Below are 17,940 nucleotides of genomic sequence, written 5' to 3'. Positions count from 1 at the left end.
AATAAATAATATATTAAGTATGTAGTAAATGTACAAATTGTGGTATTTTTCTCCTACATCCCGAAAATCACGATATTGTATGATCAAAAAATCGAAAGTTAACGACCAATATAATTATTACAAACCCCATGAGATCGAAACCTAAAAATAGGTGCGACGACGAGCAAAGCGAGGAGGAGCGTGTTAGGTGCACATGTTCATCAAAACCAAAGCGGAGCGCAGCGAAGCGGAGCGGAGCGTTTTCCAAACAGCGGAATCAATACAAGGCACCAGTTTGCGCTATGTAGGGAGACGCTCCGTCAAAGTTAAAGCCAAACGAATATTATTACTTTGTATAAACCTAATAAACCTATGCCATAGCATTATTAGGCTATTCAAGATTTGGCCATACCATTATTAGGCTAAACAATGTTATGCGAAATAACTTTTTACTAAACGAGATTTATGCCATACGATTTTCGGCGTAACGAGACTTTGACCAAACGTTACTATGCAATACGAGATTAGGCAAATAAATCTTATGCCAAAAAAGGTAGAACCTCCAAACACAAAATGTAATGTATTAAACATTTCAAAATTTAATATTCGATTTCTAATTACAAAATCCATTTGCCAATCGAAAATTGACAGTTGCTCCCTCAGATATGGTGATTACTTATTATGATTATGTAAATTCATAACATGATTGACATTCATACAAATTTGTATCCTTGTAAACTAGTTTAAAATGTTACTTGAACTTTCTTTGTAAGTATGTTATAATTAATTTGAACAAACTGAAAATATTCATAGCATCTTAAAATTAAATACCCTGCGATGTCTCTAGAATCTTAATAAGCATTGAGATTATTTATGGCCGTTATCTTACAAACCTGTAAATTTTTATCATGTTTGTGAGAAAATATTTGCACATCGGCAAGGGAGGTTTTCATTCATTCATTGAATAAGTTTTATTAGCAAATACGTATTTCTATAGGAAGCAATAGATTTCAAGAGATCGAAGCTCCTTAAAAAAACTTGCCAATCAAGTTTACATTCTAAACTTGAAAATCTGTGACATCTGTCAACGTAAGATTCACCGTTATTTTTTTATTAAAAAACTTCAAATTTTAAATAAAAAATCGTTGACGTGGGGTCACGCCCAACCAAAATTAGGGTTTATTTGTACGCAACCTTTTATTGCACTTTGACACGGTTTAAAAAAATCTTCTTGATTACCCGGATCTTGTATTTTTATTTGAAGATTTTTATTGAGATATCAGTCGGTAACGGTGGTTAGATAATGTTACCGACTGTCATGCTTTGTTACTTTACGTACCCCTTTAAGTTTACCTAGACGTGTGAATTTTATTGAATTAAACCCAATCCTTTCGGATGAATCGATGCACAATAAATACAATTAAAGGGAGACAGTTGTAGATAGGGTATGGTATGATAAATTTATTTTAAACTGGAGAAAAATATATCATTTTTTTTGCCAACACGGAGCAAACCTATTTTTCTAGACAGTCTTAAAAACCCATGACCTCATCTCGAAGATCAAAGCTCCTTTTGTCCATTGAGACGAAAAGGCAAGTCAAACGTGCAGTAAATTTTTCGCTCGCCAGCGCCAGTGTAATTGTCACGGCGCGGTAATGATGTGCTGTTTGAGTGACCACGATTGGCGTTTTTATCCTTTGAGCACGTCCCGAATAAACTGCACTGGAGTGTAAACGTGATGCGGATAGAACTCCCGGGCTATTGGACGTTTTAAGGGAATTTCTTTGTCATGTTTGTGGAAAGTGAGCAAGACCTGGGGGGTCACATGAGCTTGCGAAAAACTAAGATTCGTGAATTACGTGTTTATGTCGTTTGCATTAAACGGAGGTAGCGACTGCATGACAGTTTGTAAAGCTATGATTTACCCTTCTGTACTACGCGTATCTCTATCGGTAAAGCATCGGTAAGTTAAGTATACCTATGGAAGTGCTATATTATGTTCTGAGTGCAACATAGCCAGCAGAATACTTTATTTGAAATGACTGTCCAGTCCGTCCAGCCAATAGATTCAGGTAAAATGACTGTTACATACGCCCTGCGCCAATAGATACTGGTGAGTGTAATTATTAAAATATATTATAAGTCTAAATTATTAGGACAATGATAAGAAAATAAGTGTAATTCACTCCAGGTATCAGTTCCTACTGATACCTGAAGTGAATTACTCAGAGATAAGAAAGTAAATAAATTTCAGTATTAATAGACTGCCTTAAAATTTAAAAGATAAGAAGATATAGTAGATAGGTATTGCTATCGCACTGTCTTGGGAAAACTCAGTTACGTAAACGTAAACAATAATCAATTATTAGAAATCAGGATTGGGGTTTTTCATCAAGTATCTTTTATAATAATAAAAAAATAATACCTACCTATGAACCTCCTTACTCAAGTTAATCTTCATGGATTACGATTAACGTAGGTAAAAGATACGACATTGTGCCATTTCTAATGTTGCTATACCGGAACTAAAATGTCTACTTCAAAGGAGCACAAAAGTGTGGTTTGACTGTAACACAACACCGAGGTATTGCACTATCTGTATCGAATATCTTCTATTCATTTAATTGTATTAAAAATTGCATTTAGTCCTCGTTCCAAGCAATTAATTTGATGCAAGAACAGTAAAGTAATCTATTTTGGTGAGTGTCAAAAAATAATAGTATGGTTACTTATCATTCATGGAATTTCGAAGCTTTCAGTGTATCCTTTGTTTTACATGTCATTGTTACTTATACACGTATCTTTAATTTTTTCTTTGTTTATTGCAAATACCCAGTACTACTACATGGGTTCCGCTCATCTGGCATAATCTTTATTGACCAAAACTCATTTCGCATAACTCGTATGGTCTAAACTTTTTTGGCCGAACCATCACTTTGCCAAGACTTATGTGGCATAAGGCTCGTTTCGTCTAAAACTCTTTAGGCACAATCTTTAAACACCTTAGTTTCGTTTGCTCAAATTTATGTTCGTCTATACCTATGTATAATCTTGTTTCTCCTAATGTTATCTTAATAAATAATATATTAAGTATGTAGTAAATGTACAAATTGTGGTATTTTTCTCCTACATCCCGAAAATCACGATATTGTATGATCAAAAAATCGAAAGTTAAAAACCAATATAATTATTACAAACCACATGAGATCGAAACCTAAAAATAGGTGCGACGACGAGCAAAGCGAGGAGGAGCGTGTTAGGTGCACATGTTCATCAAAACCAAAGCGGAGCGCAGCGAAGCGGAGCGGAGCGTTTTCCAAACAGCGGAAACAATACAAGGCACCAGTTTGCGCTTTGTAGGGAGACGCTCCGTCAAAGTTAAAGCCAAACTAGGGTTTCGTTCCCGTGTTCCCGGGAATTCCCGTTCCCGGGAATTCCCGGGAAATTTGTCTTTCCCGAAACCGGGAAAAAAAGTAGCATTGCCGGGAATTCCCGGGTTTGATTTTTAATCGATTCTATGCTATATTTTCATCTTTATTTATCTGTTTCTCCTACCTTAAACAAAAAAAAAATATCGGCAAGCTTGTCGTCTACGATCAGAAATTCGGTTTTGTTGTAAATTATTGGAGAATCATACGTGTTATTGTTTTTGCGCAGCTGCATTGCAAAGATAAATGACTCATCTACATCACCTTGTTTCACCTCTTCCTGATTCAATATTTTCATCTTTATTTATCTGTTGGTCCTACCGCCTACCAAACAATTGATCGGCTTTTTACATATGTGACCAAAGAGTATGTATTGTAAAAGCTAAAGCTAGTGTGACGCCTGTCATATTTTTTTATGTCCCCGTTTTGTGTCCGCGTTTATTTTTTTATATAAAATAATAATTAAAAAAAATAAAAAACCGACTTCAAAAAACCACTAAAATGTAAGAAATAATTTAAGGTTAACACAAATTATATGTGACAGTACAAATATACCTAAGCAGGAACTGTTCTTTTTTGATGTTGGTGCGGTGAAAAAGTAATCTGAAGAAATATGGCACCAACTTCTTACATTTTAGTGGTTTTTTGAAGTCGGTTTTTTTATTTTTTTTATTATTATTTTATTTTATTTTATAGTTTTTAGTTTATTTGCAATAATTTTTAATCAAAAGTAAGATGCAAATGATACCAAAAAGTCCTACTAATCAATACGAATCATTCAAGCCTAAACACGAGGTAGTTGCTATATACCGTTGAGCAGTTCCCTTGACTGCCTTCCGTTTCCATCATCAGATCAGCTCAAGGTCACCATCATATTTTTTTGTTATAAGAACTAGGTATATTTACGTTCTTAATTTTTTAAGAATCGGTTAATGTGTTCAAAATGGAAATTCATACCCTGTTTTTTCCCCTTTACCCACCCTTAGGGGTGAGATAAAATTCTGAAAAAAAATGGGACCACCTGGGAGCTCAGCCCAATACAACAAAAAAAGAATTTTCAAAATCGGTTCATAAAAGTCGGAGTAATCGGTGAACATACATAAAAAAAAATATCCCGACGAATTGAGAACCTCCTCCTTTTTTTGAAGTCGTGAAGTCGGTTAAAAATTACTATCGCATAGAAAAAACCAAAATAAGAAGTAGGTTGAGCGAAAATCGTTGAATGAATTAATTTTTCTAAAACATTACCTCAAGTGTAATATTTTTTCTATTTTAATTATATGTCATAATAAAATTTACAAATTGTTTAATTTACAAATTAAGAAAAACAAATCATTATAATTTTGGTTTTTAATTTATCTGACTGTTGCTTTTTTCTACCTGTACGAGTGATAAAAGTATATTTCATTTAATTGTAAGTGTTTTAATAGACTTTTAATACCCGAAAATAGCAAAAACAAGCATCAAAAATAAATTCCCGTTTCCCGGGAATTCCCGGGAAATCTAGAAAAAAATTCCCGTTTCCCGGGAACAGAAAAAGGTCGGGAAAAACGAAACCCTAAGCCAAACGAATATTATTACTTTGTATAAACCTATGCCATAGCATTATTAGGCTATTCAAGATTTGGCAATACCATTATTAGGCTAAACAATGTTATGCGAAATAACTTTTTACTAAACGACATTTATGCCATACGATTTTCGGCGTAACGAGACTTTGACCAAACGTTACTATGCAATACGAGATTAGGCAAATAAATCTTATGCCAAAAAAGGTAGAACCCTACTACATACTTAATAAAGAAGTTTGCCAGAGCATAATTTATTACGGCGCTACTGTATCACCAGCAAATATTATCTTAAGACATAAAGATACTAAAACGCTGCCTATAACATTATTTATTACAGCGAGAGAGACTAAACTTGATACCAAAGCGATCGCATATCATCCTACACAGGCATTATCTGCAGTTTTGTCTGTCTGTCTGCAGAATTTCGCGAAGTAACACGATATGCCTAAATTGTATTCGCAGACAAGCGACTTCCGTTTCCGCTGCGTCTGCGCAGATAACCACACCCATCGCGGGATTCACTTGAAAGCCTACTTTGTTACCAAACATTGCAAATGTTCGACAGATATGATAGTAATATTGCACTACATTTTACGAGTATTAATACGTATCATTAATGATGCTGCTGGCTAGCTGATGTAGAGGTTCAAAATTAATTATACTTTTTATTTTGGTATGGCTTTATTTACAACTAGCTGTTCCCGCGCGCTTCGCTTCGCCTTAAAAAGTTTTCCCGTGGGAATTTCGGGATAAAAAGTAGCCTATGTTCTTTCCCAGGGTCTAGACCGTATGTATACCAAATTTCATTCAAATCCGTTCAGTAGTTTTGACGTGAAAGAGTAACAGACAGACAGACAGACAGACAGACAGACAGACACAGTTACTTTCGCATTTATAATATTAGTTAGGATGTGAAGTCTATGAAAGAAAGTGACACATTATATATTTAAGACAGGCGTCGTCAATAGGTGTATTGTATTTATTCCCACAATCGATCGATCATATAAATTTATGTTATTGATAAAATTTTCATTGACAATAATAACTATGTACTATCTCATACATTTCTAGACTAAATTAGTGTTAAAGATAGTGTTTATCTTTAAAGGTGGATTAGGAAACGTGTCAAAAATTGTTATGTAACGCCTACGTATTTTACGTGTCGCAAAATAAATACGTATTATTGATAAATACAAAAATACAAAGTCACTATCTATTCACCTAATTAGCCATAAAGTTTTCGTCACATCCGTTGTGGCGAGTAAAAAAGTGATAACCAATTAAGATAAAAGTCAATAACTAAACAAGGAAGAATAAATGAGATTCTTAAAATGTGTGAAACTCTTTTAAAACTAACCAGCCATGCAACGCATCGAATCGCATCCTTCAAAATTGAAGCAAAAAATGCACTCGAAGACACGACAACAGGGACCCTCAGTTACCGTCGAAAACGTCATAAACTTGACATTTTATTGCCTCCGTGTTGACTTTCGTGTCAAAGATTCAGTTAAGGATTAATTTATTGGGAAACCAAGTGACAGCTAATCCTGGTCACACTTGGAACAAGTGGCCCTTGTACTAGTTTGTCAAAGTCTCATTAGGTGATGAAGAAAGAACTCTCTTGTTTGATAAGTTAACACTTTTTTTATACTAGAGTGATTAGTTTTGACTTACCTCCCAAGCATACCGCCTGTCCAGTGGTTGGGTCTCCCAAACACCAACAAACGGGCCATACTTGGCCCCGCACTGCACCGTCTCCTTCGCAAACACGCCTCCCCGCTTATACACGAGTTCCGCGGGCAAATTCACATCCATCTCTCCATTGTTGTCTTCCCTTGTCGCGTCATTGCTGGTGTCTTTGTCCAGCAGTCGTTGGTTGAGGGTGCTTGTGAGAAAGTTGCGCGGGTAGTCGAAATTGCTGAGGTATGAGTCGGGGAGGGTGAAGTCTATGTTGGTGTAGTAGTCCTTGAGGTCGCTGCCGGGGGCCATGGCCTCCTGCTTGATGTGGACCAGCGTGGGCGGGTCGGAGGCGGCGGACGCGGGGCTGGCGGGGGGGCTGGCAGACTCCTGGCTGTCAGCAGCTGCGGGAAAGAGACAACTGTCTTAAAAAAAGTAAAGTTTGAAGTTTTCTATGGTTTGGTATTGTAAAGAACTCAACATTATAGCTGTAGATCAAGTTATTTATCAAATTTTATAAGGTTATATTTATAAACTTAAACGCGCGCAGCAAATGCTAAATATCAAGATTACTTTATACCTATGTATTTTCATGTTTATACACACACACACACACACACACACACACACACACACACACACACGCACTCACGCCTTGTACTAATGTACTCCCTTGCGGGGAAGGCAGAGGTGCATTGCTGCACCCACTTTTCGCCAGAGTGTTATGTTAGTCCCAATGTAATAGTGGGCGGGCCTATTGCCATTTTACGGGCACATCCAAGACCCGAGAACAAATATCTGTGTTTAAACAAATATCTGCCCCAGCCGGGAAACGAACCCGGGACCATCGGCTCAGTAGTCAGGGTCACTAACCACTACGCCATTCGGTCATGTTTATATTTAACTATTATTTAGTTGGGTTCCTATATATTTTAAACCGTGGGTTCGAATACTGTAAGTTAAAAAATATGCACCTGCTATACCAACATCTAAATTAATAAATTATGAAAAGAGTATAATATCAATATTATTATTTCGTTAATGCAAGAGTACCTACAGGAAGATGGCCGCATTATGCCAGGTTTCCGTTTTCAACAAAGCGTTTCCGTCCCTCTTGTCTCCGGGAGCATCCCTCGGAGATGTAAATCAACAACCGCAGATATGTTTTTTATTTGCAAGTTGGTACGTTTAAAGGTGCGCGAATTATCTGGCATCAAGTTTCTGCGGATTATAATGTGCTAGATTTATTAAAATATTTAGATAATTTTGAATATCACTTTGGTCCGCTGATGATACAATAATGTTTTAAACATAAATAAATTAAGATAAAGAAGAAGGAAAGAGTACCATAAGCTTGTACTTTTGCTTTGCTCAATTAATAGCATAATCGTAATTCATTAAATAAAAAGCTATATCGTTAAAATCTAAAGAACCTAAAATGTAAATGCATGGTAAAAAATACAATATTTTGAAAAAGCCTTAAAAAACATAAACTTGTTGCAATACCACACTTCATTACTCAATTCCTATTTGAACAAAGAACAAACTAAAGCGCATAAATAATGTAACACAAAACGATGCGACACACGCGTGTCATCAATAACCTCATCATCCCCTAACCAAATACAGCTGAAAAAGACACTTCATAAATCATAATACCCACCCTATTGCGCTAATATAGTTGTTAAAACAACCCCTATCTTGTCTATGCCACGTGCCTTAAAAAACTATAAAATTAAACACTAAACGGTCGAATACAATAAGATTAAAAGCAAGAAATGATAACTGCTTAGCATCACAAAGCGTGAACTCACAATACGCAGGATATGCGTGAACTCGTCTTTAAAAACCCTTCTTTTGAAAGTGCACCACACCATAAAATCCTGTTGCTAGGCCTGGTAACCTGTCTGATGTGTGTTTGTAAAGATAATTCATCCAGATCTACTTTCAATAATGGAAGGTCAGTGGATAGGCAATAAAAGGAATACACAGATTTACTAAGATTTACTTAGGATATGTTTTCAACCTGAAACTCATAATATCCAGGAAAACAAGTATGCTAGGTAGTGCTTAAAACAGATAATAACATAAATGGATCACAGTGTAGAACCACTTTTAAAAACGTATTCACCTACTTAAAATTTAAATAAACAACCCATCAAATCCAAACTTCTTGCCGGCAGAATACCCGAAAATAACAATACTGGCCACAGCTAACACGCAAATATTAAAAACAAATTCTATTCGATTTTCAAATTCAAATCAGCCGGTGAGTGTGAGGGCGGCTGCGTGCGGGCACAATGCAGACGAGTCGTCGTTAAATCTTCAGTTTCCGCAGAAACTCTCAACGATTTTAAAATAAGAACAATGCTTACACAACGAAAGATGTAGAGATGTGCCTTTCTCTTTAGATTATTTTTTGTTCCTTTAAACCAATGTTTGAAGCACTTAATGCCATCGTATAACCGTGCATTTTAAACATATTTACTACCTACCTAGGCCTTCTGCAACACAAAGACTAGGTATAAAGTCACCGTCGATCTAAAAGTTAGACACACTGAAGGGAGATAAACGTTCCAATAAACGACTAGCCGTATATAATATTCTGTTCTTTACAAATGTATGCTTCAATATACTTCATTGTTTTATTTATTTATTTATTATTTATTGTAGGTTGATACACCAACAGCATACATATTTTTCGGCATCGTAGCACCAATATGGCCAGCCATATCATAAAATTATCATGGTATTTAGGAATTCTTTGATCCAGCCACATCTAATTTGTAACTATATGTTTTTTACGTGTAAGCTCCTCTGCATAGGTTTTTCTGTTTCGACCCGACACCGAGTTGATTTCACGAGTTAGCCACGGCGACTGACAATAAGCCTGCTTTATGTCACATTCTGTGGTCGTCTGTATAGTACACGCCAGCCTACACAACACTTGTGGTTCAAAATTAACTCTTACGACAAACAAATTAAGAAGGGCCAAAGTACAAAGTATTACACATAGCAAGTCCACTGTACCTACACTTAACTCATTGGCGGAAAGTTCTATTGTGGCAGTTCTTAGTGAAATATTTAAAAGCCTAATTACCGTGTCGTACGGCTGCTTTTAATATCTAACCTGTCTATTTTCATGGTGATATTTTAGTATAGAGGTATTAATAGAGATTAAGATATAATTTAATTACCTAACTTTTACCACGGAGCTTTGCTTCACCTTCACTTAATTTGATTGTACAAAATTTGTAACAAATCTGCGATGGCTACCCCGGCATAGCAAATAGAGGTGCAAAATATTTTTTTTTTGACTTTCAGATAAAGATAACACTACAAACATACAACATAAGTTGTTGCTAACAAGAAAAGCTAACATGTTTTTATGCCGACGGCGGCGACTGCCAAAAGTTATCCTAAAGCGCTGCACCAAAATAGGCAAATGAAAAAAAAATGGGTTCCATTTCGCACACCCTCAAAAGACAAGCAAAGATAACACTTGAAATTGTTGTGCCGACTGCGGTTGTCGATAGCTTGTTAAATAAATATTCAGGTTAACCAATGGTAAAGAAGGTAAAAAATTATTTAGCATTTATTACTATTTTGTTTTTAGTACTGTAATGTGAAACACACATATTACGATTTAGAGTCTAAACGATCAAACGATCTATTTCGCTGAAAGTCTAAATTTTAGACTTTCAGCGAAATAGATATTTTGCTATCTATAGTCATTTTAAGAACTAGTAGTACAGCTTCACATAAAGAATGAAATGAAAGAACGAACAAAAAAAGTATTTGTAGAGTTTTCAATCCAATAAAGTATATAAATTTTATATAAAGCTCAGTTTAGAAGCATAGTTAGGTATACCTATGCTAATTTAATTTAGTACCTAACTTACTTTTAACGAAAATGAATAATTAGGTACATGTAATTATATGAATTGCCAGTGTTGTTGCTTAGGTGAACTGAAAAATTCACTATTAAAAAAACGGCATTCTTTTCTTATAAGATTTTAGTTTCAATTTGTACGCAAATATATACACATTGATGGACACTAGATTAACTTTGAAACTCATAAAAACGCACAACATTTTTGTATGGGAGTTGTGTGATGATCTGCTGGTGCACATGCCGGCACACTGCCTAGGCGCAGTAAAGAAATCACGACGTCGATGACCGTTGTGTGCGTGTGAGTTCACACTTTTTTCTGTATGAAAAATTATTGCTGTGTGAAAAAAAGGTACTCTGGGTGCACATATAACTTTGAAATCCTTCCAAATAAAGCACAACAAGATGGTCTTCATACAAACTCTAGGTAAAACAGGACTGCATTGACCGTTGTTGAAATAATTAGAAAAAGAGCGGGGACTGCATTCGACGTTGTGATTTTTTTCTAAAAGTGTGGAGGACGTCAAATGCAGTCAGTGTCCGTCAGTGGGTTAAAAAATAAATTAAATGATTGCTAAAATAATTTTATAGTTTTCCATTTTATTAATTTTTTTTGTTTTACCTAATATGTAGATCTAGGCAGGTACTACTCAGGTATTACCTAGATCTACATAATAATATATTAGGTAAAACTATTAAGTACTTATTACGGTTATTAGTTGTATTAATATAACAGATTTAAATGAAAACTACTAAGAACAATATAACTAGCTACTAGGTAGGTATATATTTTGCTAAGTTACGATTACATTATTAAGCTAAATGCTAATATACCAACATACAACCTAGATTATTTCTAAGTAAGTAGGTATACCTATCTGTAGCTGGGTCCAAAATTTATGTATTTACTTATTCTCACATGCAATATTTTTAAATAGGTATAATTATAATAAAACTCACCAGACATCTTCATTCTCAGGTTATTTTCGTTCAACATGAGCTGAATTATGGAAATCACGCTTCACTTATTAATTCAATTCAAACTAAACTTGTGTCCATAAACCTTTGCAAAATCGTCCAAAGAGTTTTCTCTAATCATATTCACAATAAAAAAACAAAGATCGAGAAGGAAGAAGAATACACTTTTAAAAATAAATTTATAATTAATTCTTGCACAGCATACTGGCACACGAGAAAGAGCGTTTGAAATTCGAAAAAGAAATAGTGATGGGCCCGACGTATCGATAGTTGGCGCGGTTCACTAGCCGGCAGATATGTGTGGCTGCCGCGGCGTGCGGGCCCTGAATAGCGAGAGGAAGAGAGAACTCATCCCTTGGATCCTGAATCACATACCCCGACACCCCGCCCCGCGCGCCCCGCCCGTGTCTTTGTTTGCACCCCTCTCTCTCACACTCGAGTTTCGGGGTCGAATGCGCGAGTTCGTCTGAAAATATCTTTCACAAATCACAACGGCTACTGCGGGCTGGTTTTGATCAGGTGTTATAAAATGAGATTTTGGTTTTCTGCATTGCAAAAAAACATCTAGGTGTTTATGTAGGGTATTTTACGGAATAATTTGCCGGTTCTATTTGCAGTCTATCAAATTGAATTAACCCTAACCTATAAAATCGATGTCTGTACCTATACATAAATCTTTTATTTAAGTAACTTAACACTTAGGCCTGAATCAGTTGCCAAACCATTCAATCGAGGCACGAATAAGGCAATACAATATTTTACATCACGAGCGAATAAACAATGGCCCTTCAGTTATCGGCTGATTTTATAACAAATCACTTGTATAACTCGACCAGTTATGCAAGGCCCGGCGAAGGACCTGAAAAGCCTTTTTTACTCGGTTCTGTAAGAGGAAAGAAAGGTCTGGTGGCGTTGGCGTTGGTTTGCCAACAGGCGCCGATTAAGAAAACAATCTGAATTGAATACGATACTGCCTCGTCTTATCGGTTCAAATTCAGTCGGACGGCAAGCTTCTGTTTCTAAACAAATTGTGATTAACGATCTTAGGTTGCTGCGTAGGTAATACATTGTATAACATTGCTTATACAATATAGGTATGCTGATATCTAAGTTTTAATAAGTATCACCTGTTTCTATCTACATAGGTATATCATTCACAAGGATACTTGATATCAAATACACACAATATTAACAATTAATTATTGGCAAAGTCAACATTACCAAAATGGCAATGGCGCACCTTTTCAGCGATTCGCAGTGTCTGAAAATAGCAGCTAACTGTGCCACTGCCAACAAGCAAGTGAGATGGGAGATAACAAGATAATGCCCAAGATCTGTGTGCTGTCGTGCTATTGGCCGGCGATGGAAAGGGGGCGGGGCGCCGCGACGGATTCACCAATGGGATGCGCTCTATTATCTGCGTCTTTGTCTGCCAGATGCTGTAGTGATGTGGTTGACGGTGCTCGATAATCTAATTAAGGTGGGTAAATATGTATTGTGCACATAAAACGCAATTTCAAACGCTCTACTGCATTCTTAACAATTCGTAGGACAACGCGAACGTTCAAGCAATTTATAGAGTAACATCGTGACAATTTGTGCTAAAAAAATATTTAAATGCCTAAGTACTTAGGTATGTAAGTACCTAGGTACTTATAATAATATTAGTAAGATATTTCATAGTGTGCAATTAAGGGGGTACATAACGTAATTATGTAAAGATATAAACTGAGGGACTCATCAACTATTGAACCAACTTACAAATTTATTTTAGCAATAAATTCTACATTATCCCTGATTGCTATATACCTACTTAGGTAACATTTTTTCTCGCCAGAAAAGCTGATTCCTAATACCTTAATTCTGTAAACTGAGCTATGAAACGTTTTTTTACATTATTTCAGGCAATCTTTTACAGACATGTGAAAGTTAATCTTAAGATAATCTGAAACGTGCAAATAAAAAAATGCCTGTAATATCGGGTTTTATAATTAGATAACAAAATATGACTAAGTTGTCGCGTATAAACCAAGCTGCCTATCAGGTCAGATCTCGTGTATGTCATTATCTAGCTCGATAACAACATCCGTTCTAATGATACTACACACTCTTTAATAACGTAGTAAGCTACATAGGTAATGTTATGTACTTATGTAGGTACTTGGTTAGATTTATATACTATTTTAATTAGATTAAACAATCAATTTAAACTGTAATTAGAAAAAGCAATTTGTCAATTTGTTGTAATTCTACATCTAACAAATACTTATCTACATAATTATGCAATGAATTTGCTTCTGAAAACAAATTTAGAATAACTTGTTCCATCACGAAAAGGTGAGAATGAGAATCGATTCGGGACAGACACGTCAACTGATGATCGATTACCCATGCCCGTTTATATCTGCGAGTGTAGTAATCGATTTCACAGTTTGTGTGATTTAATCAAAGTGGTGTTCACTGGAGGTGCGAGAGACGGTTGATACACTGTTTTATGTATAACTTGTTATTTTGAAACATTTTCTTTAATGGTTCAAAATAAAAAGTAAGAAGGTATTCTGTTCTATTCTTACCCTGATAGAAAAATATAAATAAACATTACCATAAATTGTGTGAGCATGCGAATGTTGCAATAAAGTAACTAATATTTATAATACTAAGGTAGGTAGGTACATAATTGTAGGCTTGAAATACGCATGAAGTCAAATACCTGCAGGTTTACTGTAGAGTGAGAGAAAGCCTACGGTGGTGAGCTATGACTACAATTAGGTATGTAGAGATCTCGAGATAGAGTCGTGGTCTTTGTTCAGCAGTGATCCGAAACATAGTTTTATATAAGCTAGAGTGATCCCCCAGAGCGGTAGGTATATAAAGTGCTCACATGAAAGGGCACGTAAGCTCATTTCCCTATTACACGCATAAATAACAATAAAAAACTACCCCGACATCGGTACACTGTCATGTTCCACGAGAAAACTGGCATTAAAATGATTTATACATCAAGTAACACCCATAAAGTCCTAGTACTTTTCCCGGTGACACAAAATATAATTCATACGAGGTAATATTCTGTTAGAATACACAATATTAAAAGATATAAATTGTAATAACGTTCTGAATTCAAAACTGGAGTAAAGAAAACGGCTAAATGCGGAAAATGAGAAACAGACTTTGTCGTATACTTACCTACACATTCGCTTCTCTGAAATACATATTTCAGCGTTTCACTTTCAGGTCACGTGTAGGTAGGTCTTAAGCAAAATATTAGAATTATTCACTACATTGCAAAAGCCTATTTTTAACCATTGAAGACTGAAAAAACAATACTAGAATATGACTGCAAAGAAAGATTTTATAACATAACTTAAAAAATAATATTTTCAATTCTATACATTCTGAACTGAATCAGTGGTACTGTGGTACCATGTATAACCTAGTACATATATAGTATACCATCCTAGCTACCTTCTTACTTCGGGTGTACCTATATCGAACACATGAAAACCCAAGTCCTGCAATACGAACCATAAAGGGACGTGCACACAGGGTGGCGGGGATCTCAAATAAAGTTGTCGACAAGAAAGTTGTCGCCTTCGGTCCAGTCTCACGTACGCGACCTCATTCGGTATTCTCTGTGGACGCCGCCTAAGAACGCTTGGTTTTGAAGGGAGCCGAAGTAAATAAGACCAATTGATTGTTGCTTAGAGAGGACGCGAGTTGGGAAAATGTAGCAAGGAAGATATTGTGTAAATTGGAGATCAAAAATATGTAGGTATACATATATTACGTTCACATTATAAGTTATCGAAGTAAATCATTAGGTAATCATGGCTTTCTTAGCAGATTAATGCACGGTATAGTGAGTAAATCAATATATACTTATATAATACTTTACATAAGCTAAGCATTAGATAATTATCCCGTGTAAACGGTACGGTATAGGATAAGGCAGCTTGCCAAAAAAGTGCCATTTCCACCCAGCCCCATTGTGTAAATCGCGAACCATTCCAACAGTTATCGCTCTGATAAACTACTGTCCATTCTACTTGAAAGGACACTGGAAAGAACTTTAACTTTAAAATATCCCTCCGTAGACCGAAGCCATTACGGAGGCGATTCGATTCAATTCGATTGATTGTAATCTTTTAAAATGGAGCGATTGTTAAGTCCGTTAGATGGTTTGAAGAAACTATTCGGATAGATTGTTGCAATGGGCTGTGTTTCCTTTAATGTCACATAGATCGTTAGGTATGTTATCCATGTTGAGTCAGAATTAGGTGATTTAATTTTCTATTTGTCAAAAAAATATATTTACATAAGTATATAAGTAGGTGTATATAAGTAGGTACTACCTACCTACCTACTTATTATTAACAAATTTAATAAAGTGGTAAAGACAGATTTTTTGACGTCATTTTAAAACCATTATTAACGTAGGTAATTATAACCACAACAAAAATCCTAGTCCAAGTTTTCGCGCGAAAAAATTCTATAGCGTTACGTAAGTATTCACAACATACCCAATGTAAAATACAAAGAAATCTCAAGTCTCAGATAAAAGTCATCTACACAGTCGGTCCCCGGACACACGGCGGCGATTGGCCACTAAGTAACGGCCGGCATTACCTCTCAGAGTCCCTTTATTGCCGCTATAAATTCGGCCACCCCGCCCCCCTCGCCCCCCGCGGCTATCCGAGAGGAACGTTTAGAAATCCTCGTTCCAAAATTGAAATGGCTCGCCCGCATTGAGAGTTTTTAGACGGAATAGAGGAGAAAAGTTTTCGGTTGCGTTTCTGATCGTGGCTGTTAAAAAATATAGAAGGAAGCTTAGTGGGGAAAATAATGTTGTTGTAAAGGGTGGTATTGAGATATTTAGATACGAAGAACCGCCAATACTTGAATAAGATGTAGGTACATAAGGTAAATTGAATTACCTATAACAGGTATAACTGATATTATAACTGATATTATATAATTTATAACTGAGTTATAAATTATAAATGTGCCTATGTGATAAAAAATATAATACTTAAATATTCTCACATTTTTATTTCACGCTACTGAAAAAAAAAACATGAAGAATCAGGATTTTCCCTAGGAGCTGAAAATGACTTGCACAAAAGCGCAAATCATTTTGCTGCAAGCTGCGCCCACCATCTTCAAGTGAAGAGTGTTAAAGTATCATGTCAAATTAAGTAATCGTAGTGTAATTGAGAAGGCGATCAGAGAACAAGGGAGGGGTCATCGATCAAGGCACCCCAAGCCAGCTGGGGGGTGGTGCAAGGTATGAGTGACTAGATACGCGAAAATACAGACGGCAAAAGAAGGAAAACCATCTAAAAAGATAATTATATAGGGTACCTACAGTAAGGTTGCAAGCTGAAAACTGTAACTTAGGCAGTCAGGTTGATCAATTTCTGTTACACAAATTAGAAAAATAAACTGAGATCATCGAATTGACTTCTGAGTAACACTTAGAGTGTAATTATAAGTTGGTAGGTAAGTTCCTAACTATGAGTATGATGATAGTTCTTTAGGTATTTAGTTTAGTGGAAAAATTATTGGTTGATTTCCATAGATCCAAGGTTCCGCTGACCTTTTAAAAGGTAAACAAAAAGTAATTTATAATAAATTATTATCTATTTTAGATTGAGGCTCAGATAATAGTCGAAAGAAACATAGCATCTTCATAAAATTTTGAGATACCTAGTTGTCATTATCTATACTTACCGATTGATAATGTTATGAAATACTGTTAGATAAAGTGATTTTTTATTTAGTTAAGTGTAATCATTATCTTATTATCTAGTTTTGCACATGAAGTGATTACAATCTAGTACAATAAATTATACTGTTAATTTATGTGTAAATGTAAAACAAAAACAGTAAGTTAATTATTTACTGCCATACAAAATTAAACCAAATGAAAGATTAGAATTTTCACGAAAGACTCCGCTAACTCCCTTAATATTTTCCCACAACTAGTATGAAGTAGCTAGGGCACGATCCTCGCATCCTAGGGATCACTCTAGTTTACCAAAAACTAAGTTTATTGCACGACAGCTCTCGTTCGTTCGATTTTTGTAAAGCTAGATACTAGAGTAACCCTCCAGTGTTAGTAGTCATTATAGAAAAGGTGAAATCCCGCTAATGCATCTTTGCGGTTTATCGCATTGTTTTATCGTTGTCTTAATAGATATTAAGGGTGTTAACATTAACGCAATGAAATTAATCATTAAGGAACAATCACACTATTAACACAAAGAACATAATAATATTACCTATATATAAATCCTGGTTTGACATGTGTTGGGTTAATGCACTAGGTGTGCACTAGATATTGTACAGCGTTTTATATCTGATTCTCTTGTGTCTAGATTACATCGTTATGATTTGTGTCTATAAATCAAGCTCC

At 35.6% G+C, this 17,940-nt stretch overlaps 1 protein-coding gene across 4 annotated transcripts in view; it reads right to left on the bottom strand.

Moving 5' to 3' along the window:
• The window catches only part of LOC105380101 (histone-lysine N-methyltransferase PRDM16), a 113,830-nt gene that overhangs the window by 30,218 nt on the left and 65,672 nt on the right, over positions 1-17,940 (bottom strand). For 3 of the 4 annotated variants that reach the window (XM_048622344.1, XM_038117085.2, XM_038117083.2), the window contains one exon: positions 6,653-7,059. In XM_048622344.1, coding sequence (XP_048478301.1) covers positions 6,653-7,059 — 407 coding nt within the window. Of the gene's footprint in view, positions 1-6,652; positions 7,060-11,507; positions 11,876-17,940 lie in introns of those variants that run through there. The other variant, XM_011549598.3, reaches the window with a different exon arrangement.

This window comes from Plutella xylostella, chromosome 3 (assembly GCF_932276165.1).
Source record: "Plutella xylostella chromosome 3, ilPluXylo3.1, whole genome shotgun sequence".
Classification (NCBI taxonomy): Eukaryota; Metazoa; Arthropoda; class Insecta; order Lepidoptera; family Plutellidae; genus Plutella; species Plutella xylostella.
Note: the sequence above shows the minus strand (reverse complement) of the source record. Positions and strands in the feature narration are given on the sequence as shown.